Source organism: Mytilus galloprovincialis, chromosome 10, assembly GCF_965363235.1.
Source record: "Mytilus galloprovincialis chromosome 10, xbMytGall1.hap1.1, whole genome shotgun sequence".
Taxonomy (NCBI): domain Eukaryota; kingdom Metazoa; phylum Mollusca; class Bivalvia; order Mytilida; family Mytilidae; genus Mytilus; species Mytilus galloprovincialis.
In genome coordinates, this window is record NC_134847.1 from 63,199,664 (window position 1) to 63,220,107 (window position 20,444).

The window sequence follows — 20,444 nt, forward strand, 5'->3', positions numbered from 1 at the left end:
CTTGATGCAGGAATATATTAATAATAAACATCTTGGAGTTGGTCTATTTCTTTCTGTCCGGGTGGTGATCAACTGCAAGCAGACAACATGCATACGTATAACGACACTGAAGATTTTCTTTTCTTTTTTAAATAAAGACAGTTGTTGTCAGTCATGAAGTCCTTGGATAGATCAGTTAGAAAGCAAGGTTTGAAGTTTAAGTACACTGGAAAACCTCATTTCTAGTGTTGAAAATAGAGGGAGCAAAAGTTCCACATCCAGGGAATATTTTTATATAAAGAACTTTTTATTTGAAAGGTTTATCTTTTTTCAGTTTAATTTAAAAATAAAAACATTAGACAAATTGTGATTGGTCTTTCTTCCTTTCTTTTGTTATCTTGTGAATTATCATGTTAAAAATCCAGTGGCAAATACTTCATGCCTTTATATAACAAAGAACAATTAAGAGAATGTATTTCAAACAAGAAGCTAAACTTTTTGCCACAAACACAGATACATAATCATAATTCATAGTTATTTTATTCACAGTGAGCAGCCATCTTTGTTGGTCGGTTGTAGCACAATCTCATCAAATGGTTACAAAGACCACACAATTGGTGAAAGGACACAGTTATCGTCCTTTGGTTTTCGTTAGTTAGTCCCTACTGTGAACAGTGTATAACTTGCATTTTTATTTGATACACTTTCACAATTTATTTCTTGATAATCTAATGCATGAAATATTAAGTAGGGGGCTGTTATTACATGTTATAAAAATTTGGGTGCTGAATCTTTATGTTAAGTAGTGATTTGGTCAGTTTAAAAATGGTCAATTTTTATTACGTCGGAAGCTGTCAGTTAAAGCTGGTAGAAGTTTCTATTAATTTGATATTATTTGTCTCACTAGTAGTACACTACACTGTAAAAATCTTTTTGAGAAAGAGAAGGTGCGATTTTTAAAAATTAATTTGAATTTTTTGTCTAAAAGAAATGCTCTACGAAATAACTGTGTTCTCGGGCCAATAGGGACCAAATAAACATCTTCTACTTGTATACCGTAAATCAGCATTTGGATGTGCCTGTAATTCAGTTGTTGCATGTCGTTTGTTGCTATATATATTATTGTTTTATGTTCTTAGTTTTGTTCATGAATATATATAAGGCATTTAGATTTCTAGTTTGAATTGTTTTACTGCCTTGATTTGTCATATCTATAGGTATTTTATAGCTTATGCTTCGATATGAGTTTTGCTCGTTGTTGAAGGCCATACGGTGACCTATATTATATCTGTTAACAACTACATCTTTTGGTTCCAGATAGGGAATTGTCTCTTTGACAATCATGCCACATCTTCTTGTCTTTATATTCACTATTAGCAAAGCCCATACCGCATAGTCAGCTATAAAAGGCCCCGATAAGACAATGTAAAACAATTCAAACGAGAAAACTAACGGCCTTATTTATATATATATATATAAAAAAAATGAACGAAAAACAAATATGTAACACATAAACAAACGACAACCACTGAATTACAGGCTCCTGACTGGGGACAGGCACATACATAAAAATGTGGCGGGGTTAAACATGTTAGCGGGATCCCAACCCTCCCCCTAACCTAGGACAGTGGTATAACAGTACAACATCAGAACGAACTATAAAAATCAGTCGATAAAGGCTTAACTCATCAGATGGACAAAAATACAAGTGGACGTGGCCGGCCATTATGCACACCATCCCACGTGAATATCGGATACCCAAGATATATCATACTGTCTTATTACTTTCTTTTATCTCTACTATTGTATTTATTGAAAAAAATGTTCTGACAGGGTATTAATAGTAAGGGGCGGATTCAGAGGTGTTTTCAGGGGCCCTGGCCCCCTCCCCCTTTTGTGGAAAAAATTGGTTGATTATATAAAGGGAATCACTGAAGCATGATTGGAGCGGGCCCCCTCTTAGGCAGTCAGTGCCCCTCCCCCTTTATGAAAATTTCTAGAACTAACAAGTTGTTATTTCAGTTTTAAAAAATTATTGAAAAGTTTCTCGGACTGTGCCATTACACTTGCACAAGTGAATATTTAAAATTGTCACGCTGTATCTTCTTATGCCGTGTGAACTGCAATCGATTACAGTTCTGTTATTTATTACGATCTACACCATCCGTAAAAATGATCTGAAATGTTAACTTGGCATGCCATACTTGATAAGATGCGGACGTGAAAGAAAGCACCCTTCACATTAGTCCAAATAATTATGACGTCTTGAAAGGCTATTATAATTTTTTTCTTTGACGCGTCGATGTAAGGCGTCAAAGAAAAAAATTATAATAGCCTTTCAAGACGTCATAGTCGATGTAAGGCGTCAAAGAAAAAAATTATAATAGCCTTTCAAGACGTCATAATTATTTGGACTACCTTCACATACGCGTCAATGGAGATCGTTATTCCCAATTATTTCGTCATTTATAAAACAAAAGCGTATCTTTCGCATGTGTAGAAGGTATGACTTAATTAACAAAAAATATTTAACAGATATTTGAAGGAATCATTATGTAAAAACAAAAACGTCAACTGAATTATCGTTGCTATCACGGACACTGTCGTTGTTGTCAGACACCAAATTCAGGCATTAAAAGCATGGCCATGAATGATGCATTTTGATTGAGGACCGAAGACAATCTCTGACATTGCATCTGAGTTAGAACAGTCACATGTTGCATGAAAAGACTTTTTCAACAACGATTGAAACTTTTTAATATAATTAAGAAACAAACTGATTTCAAGTTACTCATTGAATGTTGGGTTTTCGACCACCTGCATGACCTCATCATTTCAGATACCAAGATTTATGAGCAATTACATGAAAAACTCTGGCTCTAGTCATAATTTAAAGTGGAATGCAAATGCTGATTATTACAAAATGTACCCTAAACCATTTTCATGGTAAATAAATGCATATTACTTTTGAATTTGAGATTACTTAATCAGTGCATTCACTGAAATTATTTTTCATTCAAGCATATATTTCATTTTGAACTGGAAACATATCTAAAATATTTTTATGTTTCCATAAGAAAAAACATGAACATGTTATAAGATATTTATTTAATAATTATTGGCACCCAAAACCTGTTTAAAAGAAGAATGTTATAATTTAATGCATCAAAGGAAGTTTTGTAGGCCCTGATTTACAATGCATTGTGGGAAACACTTGCTAACTACCCAAATTTAATCATATGATTAAAAATTAATCGGATGATTAGTAAATACAATGATTAAAATAAGTTGAACAACGCAATTTAATCATTGCATTTACTAATCATCCGATTAACTTTTAACGACTGATTAAAATTAATCATATGATTAGTTTAATCACAAGTTGAACAACAGACCCCAAATGTTTACACACTGTGAAAGAGTTACTGTAAATTCAGAAACTATTGCGATGTTTTAAGTATTGCAAAAAATGTGACAAAGTTATTATCTCAATAGTTTAAACTCTCATTTGAAATTTTGTATATGAATTAAAGAGGATTTTTCTGAATATCGCAAAAATTAAAATCACATTTTAGTCTAAAATGATAAAATCCCAATAATAAATGCATGCAATAATTTCTGAATTTACAGTACAAAATACATCTTTACATATTCACTTTTTCAATTGAAATTTAATACAGAAATTATTATTAATACATTCTATGGTAAATTGGTTTACAAAGACTTCAGAACACACACATTTTGCAGTTGTGATAGTTTTGCTTATACCACTATATTTATATGCACCATCTTATAATATGTGTACCTTAAACAGAGAGATGAGAAATATGATATAGCTGTAAGTATGGGTGTGTTTGATTGGTTTGTTGTAACTATGGGTCTACTTGATTCATGATCTTCAATTGCTTCCAACATTTCTAAAATTATCTGCTTCATTATCAAAAAATAATAAGTATGTTTAGGGGGAAGTCAGCGATGTAGAAATTGTAAGAATACAACAAAGCAGAAGAATAAAGAAGTCAACAAAGTTTTTGATTATTTAGGACAAACAACAACAAGAAAAGAATTGACTGGGAGACTAGCAGCAGAGATGCCCAATTAATTTAGAGGATTGATTATTCACTGACCTTCAATTTGAATCTTGACCAATTAATCATATCTAAAAATGTTTGGATTTATGTTGAAATAACAGATATTGTGAACTCGTCAAGTTGTTTAAGTTTCTGTCTAGAGTGTTTATGTTGAACTTACTTAGCTGTTAGAATCCTTAATCTTAACGTTTGCAGTGGTAGGATAAAATTTAGGGTTCTGTCACTATTATTCAAACCAGGATGATCCATTGTGTACATATATATAAATTTTTATGCCCCACCTACGATAGTAGAGGGGCATTATGTTTTCTGGTCTGTGCGTCCGTTCGTCCGTTCGTTCGTCCGTTCGTTCGTCCGTCTGTCCCGCTTCAGGTTAAAGTTTTTGGTCGAGGTAGTTTTTGATGAAGTTGAAGTCCAATCGACTTCAAACTTGGTACACATGTTCCCTATGATATGATCTTTCTAATTTTAATGCCAAATTAGAGATTTCACCCCAATTTCACGGTCCACTGAACATAGAAAATGATAGTGCAAATTTCAGGTTAAAGTTTTTGGCTTCAGGTTAAAGTTTTTGGTCAAGGTAGTTTTTGATGAAGTTGAAGTCCAATCAACTTGAAACTTAGTATACATGTGCCCTATGATATGATCTTTCTAATTTAAATGCCAAATTAGAGTTTTGACCCCAATTTTACGGTTCACTGAACATAGAAAATGATAGTGCAAATTTCAGGTTAAAGTTTTTGGCTTCAGGTTAAAGTTTTTGGTCAAGGTAGTTTTTGATGAAGTTGAAGTCCAATCAACTTGAAACTTAGTATACATGTGCCCTATGATATGATCTTTCTAATTTAAATGCCAAATTAGAGTTTTGACCCCAATTTTACGGTTCACTGAACATAGAAAATGATAGTGCAAATTTCAGGTTAAAGTTTTTGGTCAAGGTAGTTTTTGATGAAGTTGAAGTCCAATCAACTTGAAACTTAGTATACATGTGCCCTATGATATGATCTTTCTAATTTAAATGCCAAATTAGAGTTTTGACCCCAATTTTACGGTTCACTGAACATAGAAAATGATAGTGCAAATTTCAGGTTAAAGTTTTTGGCTTCAGGTTAAAGTTTTTGGTCAAGGTAGTTTTTGATGAAGTTGAAGTCCAATCAACTTGAAACTTAGTATACATGTGCCCTATGATATGATCTTTCTAATTTAAATGCCAAATTAGAGTTTTGACCCCAATTTTACGGTTCACTGAACATAGAAAATGATAGTGCAAATTTCAGGTTAAAGTTTTTGGTCAAGGTAGTTTTTGATAAAGTAGAAGTCCAATCAACTTGAAACTTAGTATACATGTTCCCTTTGATAAGATCATTCTAATTTTAATGCCAAATTAGAGAATTTATTCCAATTTCACAGTCCTTTAAACATAGAAAATGATAGTGTGAGTGGGGCATCCGTGTACTGTGGACACATTCTTGTTATCATATGAAAATGAAAAGAAACTAAACATTAAATAACTGAAAATAAGATTTGACAACTCTTTGGTTGTGGTAATAATTAATTTGATTGAACCAGTTGTTGGAGAGTAAACATTTGTTACATGTGTCCTTAGTAAAGTTAGGATATATCTTGATAATGAAACAAAATAAAACAATGGAAAAATACAAAAGAACAACATTCTACATTTTTATCAAACTGAATGTAATTGATACTTTGACTCCCTGAAATTATAATATGTGATTACATCCCTATTTGGGCCTCTTATCAATTGAAATACAGTCTCTCATTATCGCGAAGTCAGCCTAATTGGAGAAATATTTCAAGATACACAAATTTTGAATGCCTTTGTTAACTTTAGGACCGTAAATTTAGTTGGACTCAACTGAAATTTCGACTCATCCAATTTTGACTCATCGGGAGTCGAAATGCATACATTAATATGGAACAAAGTTCGGGACCATGTGAAAACTTCGACTCATCTGAAATTTCGAGTCAACCCAGTTCGAAACAATAAGAGTTAATTGTATATTTTTTTTATGGATATGAAATCATATGAAATTAAGCTGTGTTCAAAGATCCAATGAACAAGAAAAAAAAAATTAATTTAGAATTTGAAACATGTTGGAACTACTCCTTTGATTTTTTTTTTTTGGCTAAACTATATTTATGTCAAAGTGTATATTTGACTTACTATGCACGGTTCATAGTAGATAACAATTTGTTTGTACTTTCAGGAAATAAGAAATCGTCATTGGTCCAGAGTTATGTTTGTCACACACAGTTCATTCCCATTAGAAGCCAATGTGTTCAAATTGAAACATCTTTTAGAGATAGAATTAATCAAGTAAGTTTTAACAGTAAAATACTTTTTTTTTATGGTATTTGGAATGTAAACAATTGACCATATTACAATTATAAGCCTGATATCTTTGATAATTTATAAAATGAAGTGTGGTATTAAACTGTTTTTGAAATGTACATTCAGTCAAGAAACTTTCATGTCAATACAACCACTAATATCCTTTATCATTATATGGAGATATACTGTTTATTTCAATTAGACAACAACCTTGCAGCTTGAAAAAAACATAAAGATCTAGAAGTCAATGTATGTTTTTATGCCCCCACTTACGATATTAGAGGGGCATTATGTTTTCTGGTCTGTACCTCCGTTCGTCTGTCCGTCCGTCTGTCTGTCCCGCAGTAGAATAAAGTTTTTAGTCAAGGTAGTTTTTGTCCAATCAACTTGAAACTTAGTACACGTATTCCCTATGATATGATCTTTCTCAATTTAACACCAAATTTCACGGTCAATTGAACACAGAAAATGATAGTGCAAGTTTCAGGTTAAAGTTTTTGGTCAAGGTAGTTTTTGATGAAGTTGAAGTCCAATCAACTTGAAACTTAGTATACATGTTCCCTATGATATGATCTTTCTAATTTCAAATTAGAGTTTTAACTCCAGTTTTACGGTCCACAAAAATATAGAAAATGATAGTGCGAGTGGGGCATCTGTGTACTATGGACACATTCTTGTTATTCACGTTTTCAAAATCTAAAGGACTATAGGTAATTTCATTGTACACCAAAATGGAATGAACATTTACATCATTGGTTGAATTTCCATTGTTTAGAATGTTTTAAACCAATTACAACATTTTGGTGTAGACTTTTGAAAATATAACCCAGAATGCATTAGATTCTGAAACAGCGAATTGCATTTCATGTTTAGGAATAAGGAAAATTATTATAATATGAATATTGTCTTACATTATCTCAACTGTAAATGAAGGAATAGCTATAACCAAGATTTTTTTTGTCATCATTATTGGCATTTTTTAGTTCTTCTAATTATAAGAATGAATGCATGAAATTAATATAATGAATGATGTATTTGCATATTTTTCTTTGTTATGATATGATTTGGTTAAAATTTTGCAGACATAAAACAGAAATAGAAGAAATATGTCATGGTGCAGCCAGAGAGTTAGAATTAGAGATCAAAATGAAAGTAACAGAGGAAGAATGGACAGAACAAGTGTTAGCATTTGAACATTACAAGAAACGTGGACCTATGTACCTAGACAAAGCCTTTACTGAGAGATTACTAGAACAGTTAGAAGACTCTCAAGCTTTACTGGCTAACATGTTAACATCTAAGTATATAGCTCCACTCAGAACAGAAACAGCATCTCTGGCAGTCAAACTAAAGGAGGTGGCGGAAGTCTTAGAATTGTGGTTAGAAGTACAAGATTTGTGGCAGTATTTGGAAGCTGTCTTCACCAATGTTGCTGCTGCCAGGGTTTGTTTACCTTATTTATGAAATAAAAAATACTTGCTTTGATAAACATGAATATTTGACAACAATAAATCTGATGATTGATTAAATAATATTATGTACTTGGTATGGTAAAACTAAAATTTGATTTTAGCAGCCAATATTCACCATGTTGTTTTTTGGGATGTTATGTTGATATAGCGTTAATTTAGACTTTCAGTTCAATCCAATGTCTGTTATTATGCTTTAAAGAAACTTTGAAATATTTATTTTTTTTCCTTGAACTTCAGAAGTTCTGACTCATTTTGTTGCATGTTTTCATAAATTAAAATTTTCCATTATTTGAAATTGAACATTGTGATGAAAAGTTGGAAACTAAAAGAACTATTATTAGTAAATCAGAATTTCAGTACATTGTTGACAAACAGTGTTATATACTTTTTTTGTTGTTGTTGTTTAGGAACTGCCCCAAGAAGCTAAAAGATTTACCAGAGTAGATAAAACTTGGATGAAACTGATGAAAAAGGCATTTGATACAAGGAACGTTCTTCAGGTATGAATGATAATTGAACTCTTGTTACATGTCTAGATTCTGTATAAGTAACCTTAAACATGGGATAGTCAACCTGATATGATGGAATAGTGTTACTATGATGTTGATAAACAGGTTATGTCAACAATTATTTATGGATTTCTGTACAAAAAAAAAGAGAATTAACATGAATTATCGACAATCAATGAGAAAGCATTTACTTGAATACATTTAGAGGTCAAGATACAGTGTTCAACAATAGACTGACATCTATACAATATTCTAAGCTGTAGACCAAACCAATCCTAAAATATGTTGTGAATAAATTAAAGTTACAATGGAGAAAGCTTGTCAGTAGAAATACAAAAAAAAAATAAAGCATTTTGGAAGGGGTGTACAACATATAAGTAAATTTGTTAAAAGATTGTATTTTTATTTGCAGTGTTGTCATGGAGGAGGAGAAGGATCTAAGGTTCTCCATTATAAGATTATCTATGATGAATTAGAGATCTGTTTTAAATCACTGATGGTATATCTAGACAACAAGAGGAGAGCTTTCCCTAGATTTTACTTTGTCTCTGATCCTATTCTATTGTCAATCCTGAGTCATCCAGCGGATATGGAATCCGTGAGACCACACCTAAGGTAAGTTTATAACCCATCCACATAATCAGAAGAGTGCTTTTTTAAGATAATAATATCTGATACTTGTCGAGCAATCATTGTGTCAGTCAGACCTCTGGTATTATCTTATAAAGTAGAATGGACATTAAGCAACCAACAATCAAACAATATAAATAAGAATTTAATATTTAAGTTTTGGCACAGTTACTGTTCAATCATAATTGTCTTATAATGCAAATTCATGAAGGAATAAACTGATATGAAATTTCCTTTTATTGCGAAGCCTATCATAGTTTTCCACAGATTCACCTGCAAGTTACCTGTCCATTTAAACTTTTGTAAGTCCTATTGTCCCATCTAACAAATACAACAGGTATTGTTCTCTGTTTAGTTTATTCAATGGGACCTTTAAATTTCTTACAAGAGAAATCTATCACTCACTGATTAATTTACCTGAACAAAAAATTGAACTGTCAATGATGGAAATACATGTACAAATAAGTAATTATGAAACTGCATATGATGTTGTATTTATTCAATCAATAACACATTTTCAATTTATTTGATATAAACACTGATTTAAAAATTAAAAGTTGATTTCTGATCAAATTTCAACATTTTACCTATTAGAATTTGCTTTTTTTTAGTCCGTTCATAAATAAAAACTTGAAATGATAATGTTTAAATAAAGGTCTTCATAAATGTATTCTTTATAACTAAACAACCACAAAAAACATGCAAATTCTTTGAAACATAAATGCATGCAGTAGTAAAAAAAATCAGAAATAAACTTTTTATAATTAAATCAGTGATTATATTGAACAGATTGAAAATATATTATTGATAATGAATAAATACTGTATCACAGGCAGTTTATGTGAGTTTATATACATGTATTTCAGTGAACAAAGAAGATATTTTTTTGGTCAGGCAAATTAATCAATGAGTGGTAGATTTCTCTTGGAAGAAATTTAAAGGTCCCATCAAATAAACTATACAGAGAACAATACCTGTTGTATTTGTTCAATGGGACAATAGAACTTACAAAAGTTTAAATGGACAGGTAACTTGCAGGTGAATCTATGGAAAACTGTGATAGGGTTCGCAATAATTATGTTTTGAAAATTTCACATTATTGAAAACGTCTCTATTTTCAACAGATCACTGTTCAGTTCAATATCAGATGTCAAATTAGAGGAAGCCAACCCACCTGAGGATGAGCTACCAACTGATGAAATAGGATTTGGCAAAGGTACTGATGGACACAGGACCAGTACAAGTTCTCGAGCTGGTGGTAAATCTATGTTGTCTCCTAGTCTTAGGAGCACCACACCGCCAAAGATAGATAAGAGACTTACAGAACATTATGTAAGTTTATTCAGTATTTAAATCCATGAAGAAGTAAAAGAGATTAAAAGTAGAATGTTATTCTAATTTCAAAGAGAAATGAAATGAGGACGCCATATTAATATTTTGTTTTAATATGTAGTATTAAGGTTATGAAGTATTTATACAAATCAATAAAAAAATATTTCTATCATGTCTGAAATAGGTTGTGACTAATAGATATGGTTACCATAGCAGAATAAAAGTGTAATGGAGTATAATGAGACTCAGTCTTCCTCATTTCTTGTTCTCCTTTGTAGAAAACTTTACTAATCTTTAAATGTCAGCTGTAAACTTTCTATGTCAAGTGTTAGAAATTAAATCATTTTAAAAATGTGGCATTCTTGAGCTTTTTAGGACAATATTTGTCATTGTTTGGTTTTTTGTGACTGAAAGGGTTTGTTTGGAATATTTGAGAAAAAGTATTTTATTACTAACATTATGCAATGACTAAAGTAAAAGAATGCTATTTGAATATTGTGAGAGATAGTAAAAATCTTTTGATTTTTTTAATGATGTTTATAATTAGAGCAAGGATGAAGTTTCTGCTCCAACCACCTCAGAAACCAAGAAGGTATAGAGATGTTGTATTCAATTTTATTACTTTTTGTTATCAGTTTGTATTGATGATATATGGAACTATATGCACATGTGATAAAATGAATGTTTGTCATCAAAATGGTTTTTGCTGGTTGTACCAGAATTATACATGTGAATGTTGTATTTGAAAAAAAAATTGCATGATTTGACAAAATTGTAGTCGTGGTGATGCGCACAGATTTCAAGGTTGAAAAAAAAATCATTATTGCACAATTAAATGAATATATTTATTTTATTGTTTTCAGGGATTAAGGGTATATAAAGTGTTAAAATAACAAAATGCATGCACATTGTTTGATTGCTGTGTAAGAAAAAAGAAAAGTTAGATGCTAGCACATTAATAAATTGGCCTAAACCTACAAAAAAGTAACCTGTTTTTTGGCATTCTTTTAACGAATTACTGAATAATTACAGATCTTTTACATCCTTCTTTAAAACGATTTACAGAGTACAATGTCTAAACGTATTAATGGAAATATGAAGACAGGAGCTTTACTTTTATATGTAACTCCACAAAATTATAACAAGGCTTCACAGTATAAGAATAAAACTTAACAAAATTTACAGGTTAGAGTAACTTCAGACCTCTAGACTTAAAGCAACAATATTACACACACAATAGAAAAAAGATTTAAGGCACAATCAACTTTGAAGATTACATTTAATCATATATAAAATATTTTATAAAAATAACTGCAACTTTTGCATGTAAAGAGGTCATTACCCCAATTGAATTACATTGCCAATGATGTATGATATTATGATTGACTTAAGCTTTGAAGGAAATAGAGCTTTAGGTTGTCTTCATTTTAGATGGTACAATTCATAGTTAGTTAGAACAAAAACTTGTTCAGTGCATGAGGTCAAAGGATCGATAATAGAATACATGAAACAGGACATTGAAATAGATGAGATTGCAAGAATATATTTACTTTTTGTGACATGCAATATATTTTTCTGAAATATCAACCCTGTAATATTTTTCAAAGAAAAACTAATAAACTTTGTAATTAACATGTTCAGTATTACAAGTAATATTCTTAAGCTTTTATACATACTTTTTTTTGTATTCTTTGCTTAAATTTGATTCTGAATTGAGATGTTTTGAATTTGATGAATGATGGCTTTTGCTTTTTTGCTACATGAAAAAGCAACACTTAGCTGAAGGATCTGAAAATCAAATTCACAATTATTCTGGTGCTGCATTCATAAGCAGTATGAACGAAGAATACAGTGAATGTAAAAAATGGAAAACAACACGTTTTATGATTTATTGCGTCCGAAGGGCTTTTCTGGATTTACCTCCATCAGGAATGCTCAAAGCCAAACATTTGAAATCTGAAGATGTATAAGTACCAAAAATCGTTGAAGAGCTATATGTCAAAAATACCTAAAATAAATAGCCAAATTCATCTAAAGCCAACTTTGCCTAAATTTTGTTTATTTTTATGGTCTAATTTGTACACTGTTTAATGAAAGGATTGTTTGTATGTTGGTTGTTAAATGTCCAGAGTATGGCAAATATTTCATGCATGTTTAGAATGATTTAAAGGTTATGATGAGATTTGATCTATATTACAAAAAATAAAAGTACTATCATATAATTATACAACATCTTGAACATAGGTTTTATTTTTAGAAATATTGACATCTTTGAATGGTTAAAAAAAGATACATATGGAAAATTTGTAGAAAATAAGAATTGTTTCATTTGTATGTTTTACAATAAAAACAGCATAAAAAAGTTGTTGTTGTTACAAAAATTGAGTTTTGTAAGTTTTGTAGAAAACCCCTGATTGAATAAAATTTGACAAAGTAAAAACTTATAAGGAAAATTCAAAACAGAAAGAAACCTCTCACTTGTATTACAGTTGTATAAGATTCCATCATATTGATAACAATGTGTGAACAAAACATATAGACATAATAGGATAAACATATTCCATTGTACATTTGAGTAAAGATGTTACAATTTACAAATTTTATTTTTTTAAGCAGAGTAAGAATAAGAAATCAAGAAACAGCAAAGTTTATAATCTTGGAAGTTCTAGTACGACTTCTAAGAAAAGTATTTGGAATGTCTCGGTATTATACTACACAATTCTCAAAAGTTTTATTATTTGTTCTCTTTGTTGTTGATTGCAAAGTTTTTTGTGCAATGTATTTTGTTATATTCTTTTTTGTTTTATGCAAGGGAATACTTTTCATTTTTCCTTCCATTAAGTATTAGTTGGCCTGTATAAAAAAAGTACATTTTCTGTATCAGAAATGCACCATATTCACTCCAACCTTGTTCAAGACAAAAAAATACTTCCTTTCCAGCTATAAACACAATATTGAAAAAAAACTGCATGTTTGTTTCCGTTATGCAATTTTTGTATTATTTTTTTTTGTTATCATTTCCTTACTGTTTGTAACTTAAGATAGGGTTTTCAGACTACATTTTCATATATAGTACTTGTATAAGCCTGGGAAATCTATGAGTTAGCTTTAAATTTTTCTAATGTTTGCGTAAAAATGGCAAAAATTATTATCATTGATTTTTTAAAGAGGTATTGTCATTTAGCCTATGAAAACCTTTGTCCATATGAAGCTTGAAATTCTTACAAAAACAGATTTTATGCTAAGTTTTAGAAGCATGCCAAAATATTGAAAAATGTAGTTTGTGGATTCCCCTGACTTTAATATAGAAGAAAGAAACTTTTTAATTATTGATAACTAATAATATTATACAATTGTTAAACTTTTAAAATAAAATACAAACATTATTCTCATATGAAATTTATTCAAAGTCTGTCATATAATGTAATAAAGAGTAAACCATATTAATTTTAGAAATATAATTTGTAAAATGTTCACATTATTTCAAATTAAATTAAAAATGGATTTATTTAAAATTTTCAGAGTTTAAATCCGAGTGTTATGCAGCATGGTCCTTCCTATCTACCTTCAGAAGGTATCATAGAAGACATTATACTGTATGAGGCTACAGCCATATCAAGTTCTGAGGGAGAAACTATTGCACTAAAAGATAAGGTTGGTATCTTAGTTCTTGTTAGTCCCAAAGATGACTTTTCCATATTTATGCCCCACCTACGATAGTAGAGGGGCATTATGTTTTCTGGTCTGTGCGTCCGTCCGTCTGTTCGTTCGTTCGTTCGTCCGTTCGTCCGTCTGTCCCGCTTCAGGTTAAAGTTTTTGGTCAAGGTAGTTTTTGATGAAGTTGAAGTCCAATCGACTTCAAACTTAGTATACATGTTACCTATGATATGATCTTTCTAATTTTAATGCCAAATTAGAGGGTTTACCCCAATTTCACGGTCCACTGAACATAGAAAATGATAGTGCGAGTGGGGCATTCGTGTACTGGGGACACATTCTTGTTTTTTTTTATTTTGCCTCATTTAGTGTTGAAAAGATAAATAGAGTTCAAATAAAAGAATGAAATACTTTTTCATTACTTAGGATTCATTTATTTTTGTGGGTTCCAATTTTTGGGGATTGAGGAAAGTTGAAATTTGTAATTCGTTGAATATTTGAATTGATGGTTACTCAGTATCCATGAAATCCGTGAAAAATTGGTATCCAATGAATAATGGTAAATGCACAGTATTTAATTTAGGTCTGCCTCTATTTAGGGAGTCTAAACCCCGTAGTAATTTGAAATTGAAATTATGATATTTATTTGAATTTTAGGTGAAACTAGCTGATGGTGTAGAAGTATGGCTTCTGGGATTAAGTGAATCAGCTGCCAAGACTATCAAAGAGATGAATAACAATATAATACAGGACTGTAATCAAGGGGTGGTCATGGATGAATGGGCATCAAAGGTCAGTTGTCTTAAATTATAATATTTTGAAATTTTTCTTTAAGTAAATAGATTGTAAAACTGTGTACTTTCTTGCTGATAAAGATGTATCAATTGTTAAAGTACTGTAAACAAAACAATTTTTGCAAGTTATTTATTTCAGTTACATTCACAATTGGAATAATTAATTGAATATAAATCGTCATGAATTAGTTAAGCTCTGAGAATTCCTTTTAAATTGTGAAACTAAATTGTCAGGAATTTGGTTCCCAAGGGTTAGGTGTAAAATAAAGTATTAACAACGATAAGTAAGTTGACAGTTTTTGTTTTTCAGTAAAAAATCTATATTTAACGTTTTTTTTCTTTAAACATTACTTGTTATTTTAGAAACCTATATTATAATAAAAATGTACCAGTAAATAATTTGTGTTAAATTTATGTTTATATTTTTGATTTTATAGTATCCAGCACAAGTATGTAAGATTGGAATGTTGTATTTCTGGACCAAAGAATGTGAGATTGGAATTTCTGAAATCAAGTATGATCGTAAAGCTCTACAAGGTGCCCTGAAACGATATTCCATTCATACCTCTAAACTGACATCAGTGCTGATGAGAGGAGCCTGGAGGACCATTGAGGAACCAATGTTACCTGTACATAAATCTAGACTGGAGTGTATGGTCGCTGTAAGTTCCTTCTAAAATGAGTGAATAACAGTTGCATGTTGTTTTAGTCAGCTTTTAAAGGTCTAAAGGTTGTACCATAGATTTAGTTAATTTCACATATTTTTTTTTTATTTGGACCTTTGAAACCATTGCTGTGTTAATGTCTTCTGACAATACAATGTTTTGAATATGTTTTCAACCTGGCTAGTTTGGTTTTAAAAAATAACTAATTGCAATTCACTAGTGATATAGGAATATTTATACAGAACAGATGCAGTTTTTTAATTTATCAATACAATATAATATCTATATGGATGTATTTTTTGCAGCAATCCCTGTATTTACGAGATGTTTTAGAGAATATGTGCAATAGAAAGTTACGAGAATCAACGGATTTTGAATGGAGGAGGAGTGTGAGGTGTTATTATCACCCTGTCGGTAGGTTGATTATTTATTTATTGTCATGCTCACATAGTTATATATACTAATGCTAGAAATATATGCATATATAATGATCTTTTCACAGTAGATCTTTATTGCATGGACAAAACATCTGGGCAAAAATGCTTATAACTATAAAACACAAAAAAATACTATTGCATGAGATGACTGGCATTAAGAATAATCTATATGCTTGCGATGGTTAAAATATTGAAAATGTGTTCACATATTCTGTTATTTTGTGTCATAGCTGCTCTTTTCACCAAAACATTTTCTGTTCATGAACATGTCATTCTAATGAAAGATCAATTCTGATTGTAAGAATTTTGATAAAAGAGTCAAAGGCTGTGAAATACATGAGTTGCCAGTTTGAGGTAGATGCACAATGAATAATATAGGATTTTTCTGGAGAGATATTTACATCATTGTAAAAACTTCAAGCAAAATAAAGATATGAAGATGATTGCCAATGTGAAATTTTTTCACCAAAAACTAAAATGACTATGAAGGTAGCAACCAGAGCAAAATCAATACCTAATAGCATGTTCTAAAAAGCTGGAGATGACAAATGTTAAATAAACAAGAAAATTTAAACAGCCTGATTTAAGTTCAAACATAATCGAAAAAAAAACAAATATAGCAACAAAAGATACGCACTGAGTTGCAGGTTGGCACACACTGAAAGTAATAGGGTTGAACGTGTTTGTGTGGCAACTCTCTTCCTGATTCAATATTGGTATTATTAAGATATTACTGCTTGCTTTTTTTTGGGAAGTACTTTGATTATTTATAGAAATATTTAATATTTGCATGATGATAAGATCACATAAGTAGTAGTAGTTCACATTACTATTCTAATTAACATTGACTTCTAGTGGCTGAGGCTGATGATCTTATGGGAGAGGATACCGCTAGTCAAACAAGTTTGACAGATTTACATATACGTAAGAATTCCACACTAGGTGGTTGGAATTGTACATTTTTTTTTTAATTCTGCTTGGTAGTTTGTTGATAAATGTAATATTTATAGAATCATTGCAGTATGATGGATTTTCAGTTATGTACTGTTTTCTGCAGACACTGCACAGCTGCAAATGTATTTTTTGCTTTCTGCAACTCATTTACTTTTTTATGCCCCACCTACGATAGTAGAGGGGCATTATGTTTTCTGGTCTGTGCGTCCGTTCGTCCGTCCGTCTGTTTGTTTGTCCGTCCGTCTGTCCCGCTTCAGGTTAAAGTTTTTGGTCAAGGTAGTTTTTGATGAAGTTGAAGTCCAATCAACTTGAAATTTAGTATACATGTGCCCTATGATATGATCTTTCTAATTTAAATGCCAAATTAGAGTTTTGACCCCAATTTTACGGTTCACTGAACATAGAAAATGATAGTGCAAATTTCAGGTTAAAGTTTTTGGTCAAGATAGTTTTTAATAAAGTAGAAGTCCAATCAACTTGAAACTTAGTATACATGTTCCCTTTGATAAGATCATTCTAATTTTAATGCCAAATTAGAGAATTTATTCCAATTTCACGGTCCACTAAACATAGAAAATGATAGTGCGAGTGGGGCATCCGTGTACTGTGGACACATTCTTGTTTTGGATTAAATCCTAATTTCAGCACTTATAGGAAATTAGATTTTTAATCTCCAAATAAGATTGTATTTTTTTTCTTCTATTTTTAGATTTTGAACGGTTTCTATTTACAAATTTTAAATGAAGCAAATGTTCTTCTATTTCACATTGTGATTTTCAAATTTTAAATGCACTATATTTTGATCATGTATTTTATGATCAGATTTTTAAATGCAGATTTTTTACACCTCTTTCTTATTACATATACTTCAACTTCTAGCTTTAATACACAGTACAGCTTTATTTTTCACATCTTGAATGTACAGATTTTTAGCTCATCTGGTCAGACAGAGACCAGTTTTAGCATTTGTTTACACTAGGTGTTTGTTGTCTGTAAACTTTTTTCAAAGATCTTCTGTAAAATTACTTCACTTGTTTCAAAAACTGAACATGATTGATCACAAGGATATCCAGACTATAAAAATGAACATAAATCTAAAATGCAGTTATTTGTAAAATACATTTTGATCTTGAAATCACAGTAGCTACAGAAATCTTCAAAATGTGTATACATATTCTCTTCGAATATTTTGTGATTACATTTTGATTCTGATTTCTGCATAGATATCAATTAAGACATCCTTTTTTCTTCCAGATGAGTAAATAAGGCTCCTTGGCACCCAAAACACTTAACTTTTATATAAGTCCATTTTTACCCATATATTCCTTTTTTGTTTTTATTTCCTACTCCCTACTTTTTCATTGCATTATTAAATAAAAAAAAAAAATTATAAACAAAGAAGAAACATAAGATTTCTTGAGATATAAATGATAAACCTATTTTCAACATAAAGAAACTATTGAATTACTGTATATTTTGTTTGTGATTTTATTGTTCACTGAACAAATCTTTTTATTGTGTATTATCATGATATTTTACTTCATTTTACCTATTTTCATTGTTGTGTGTGTTCAGCTTGAAAAGCCATAATTTTTCCTGTCATATGAAACTTTTAGAGTTCAGAAGAGAGAGATCAAATTTTGTAGAAAAAAATGAACAAAATGTAAAACATATATATTACCCATTACAGAAGAGGAATATGAACCATTGATCTGGATTCTGGATTCATCTTATCATTACTGTAATGAATTCTATGGTGCAGAACCTGGCGTGGCCCTTACACCGGTCACAGAGAGATGCTTTCTGACAATGTCACAGGCCCTTAACAATGTACAGGGCAGTCATATTGTTGGCCCTGGTGGTGTTGGCAAGACAGAAACTGTAAAAGTTAGTATATGATATACTGAAGCCCATATTGAGGACTAAAGCTAACATGTTAAAGGACAAATTAAGTATTTGCATATCTATTTAGGTATCTCAATGTATGCATTATATTTATGTTAGAATGAAGCAAAATATTGAAATAATTTTTTGTAGGTTTTTGACACAAAAAATTAAAAATTATTCTGTTATTCTTAATTACTGTTTAGAATTTTTTTGTCACAGATTCCTTTATGTCACCTTTTGGGGTCAGATTTGAATTAACAATGAGAATATTACTTATTTAGAGTTTTAAGTAGTTTGTTTGATATTTATTTTCAGGGACTTGCCAACCTTTTTGGTAAATTTCTGATGTTAGTACAATGTTCACCAGAGAGTGATACCAGTGGTATGGGAAAGATTGTACAAGGAACTGCTATGGTAAGAATACATATATTTTCCTGTCCTAAAGGGGGGGTGGGGGTTACATGTCGTGACGTATCTCAGAAACTATTTATGATTATTACATAAAACTTCAAACACAAGACGAAGGGCATATCATTCAGATGTTGTTAGCAGATAGATTTCTAATTGTTTGATATTAAAGTCTTAACAATAACAATGTAGTTGTGTTTTTCAGGATGGATGCTGGGCTTGTTTTGATGAATCACAGAACCTGAATAACTTGTCCATGTCTATTGTACTGGATTTTGTTACATCTGTATTGTCTGCCCTCAAATCAAGACACAGTTATGCTGCATTGAGCAATGGACAAGAAGTAAGCTTGTGAAATCTAAATAAATTTGAAAAACTTGATCATGCACAAAAGCAAGCAGAATACTGCAGATTCATTTATTTCTTCATGGGTACCAATTTTCTTGGATTGAGGTAAACTAACACTATCTTGAATATTTAATTTCATGGTTTTGCCAAAATCTGTATACAAGCAATTGAAAATATACAATTCGTTGAACATTTAACCAACGAAATCAACAAAAACTGGTATCCAACGAATATTAATGAATCCACAGTAGCTAAAACAACACAAACAGCATCTGACCAACTCATTATTTATTATTTATTATTTATCTATATTCATTATAAAGAGATAATTACCTGCTATTTTTTTGGTGTAACGAAATTATGATGTCATTGAGTTTATTCGGAAATTATTTCTATCAAAAATTGTTGAAGGCAAAATGTATTAGAAATGATTGAAATATAAAACACTGTAAAACAAGGTTCCTTTAAAAGTGAATTTAAAGAAATTGAAAATTACTATTTCACTTGTTGTTTTTCTCTCCAGATAAACCTGAAGAAAGGTCTAGCTCTACACATGACGTCTAATGCCAGTGTTAGACATCCAGATTGTAGAATGCCAAACTATGTGTCAGCCATCTTTAGAACTGTATCTCTAGTCAAACCAGATTACTGTTTAGTGTTGAAGGCAAAATGTGCTTCACATGGATTCAAAGTACCAAACATACTTGGAGTTAGGCTAAAGACCCTGTCAGATCTAACTATTAATCAACTGTAAGCACAATTAACATCAGCAAATACTATAAACTCAGAAATTTAAATTGGCTGACTTTTTCACATGATAGATTATACATCTTGATATATACAAAAAAACAAGCATTCATGATTATTTAATGTTTTAAAAATGTTCGTATATGGCCAATTATGATTATTTTTTATAAAGATTTATTTT

At 30.7% G+C, this 20,444-nt stretch overlaps 1 protein-coding gene across 1 annotated transcript in view; it reads left to right on the top strand.

Moving 5' to 3' along the window:
- The window catches only part of LOC143048076 (uncharacterized), a 112,723-nt gene that overhangs the window by 25,886 nt on the left and 66,393 nt on the right, over positions 1–20,444 (top strand). Inside the window, exons 27-42 of the mRNA XM_076221517.1 lie at positions 6,299–6,408; positions 7,506–7,866; positions 8,303–8,395; positions 8,817–9,019; positions 10,159–10,366; positions 10,914–10,958; positions 12,983–13,069; positions 13,889–14,020; positions 14,681–14,815; positions 15,255–15,479; positions 15,788–15,896; positions 16,775–16,843; positions 18,564–18,760; positions 19,076–19,174; positions 19,374–19,511; positions 20,040–20,266. Coding sequence (XP_076077632.1) covers positions 6,299–6,408; positions 7,506–7,866; positions 8,303–8,395; positions 8,817–9,019; positions 10,159–10,366; positions 10,914–10,958; positions 12,983–13,069; positions 13,889–14,020; positions 14,681–14,815; positions 15,255–15,479; positions 15,788–15,896; positions 16,775–16,843; positions 18,564–18,760; positions 19,076–19,174; positions 19,374–19,511; positions 20,040–20,266 — 2,438 coding nt within the window. The remainder of the gene's footprint in view (positions 1–6,298; positions 6,409–7,505; positions 7,867–8,302; positions 8,396–8,816; positions 9,020–10,158; positions 10,367–10,913; positions 10,959–12,982; positions 13,070–13,888; positions 14,021–14,680; positions 14,816–15,254; positions 15,480–15,787; positions 15,897–16,774; positions 16,844–18,563; positions 18,761–19,075; positions 19,175–19,373; positions 19,512–20,039; positions 20,267–20,444) is intronic.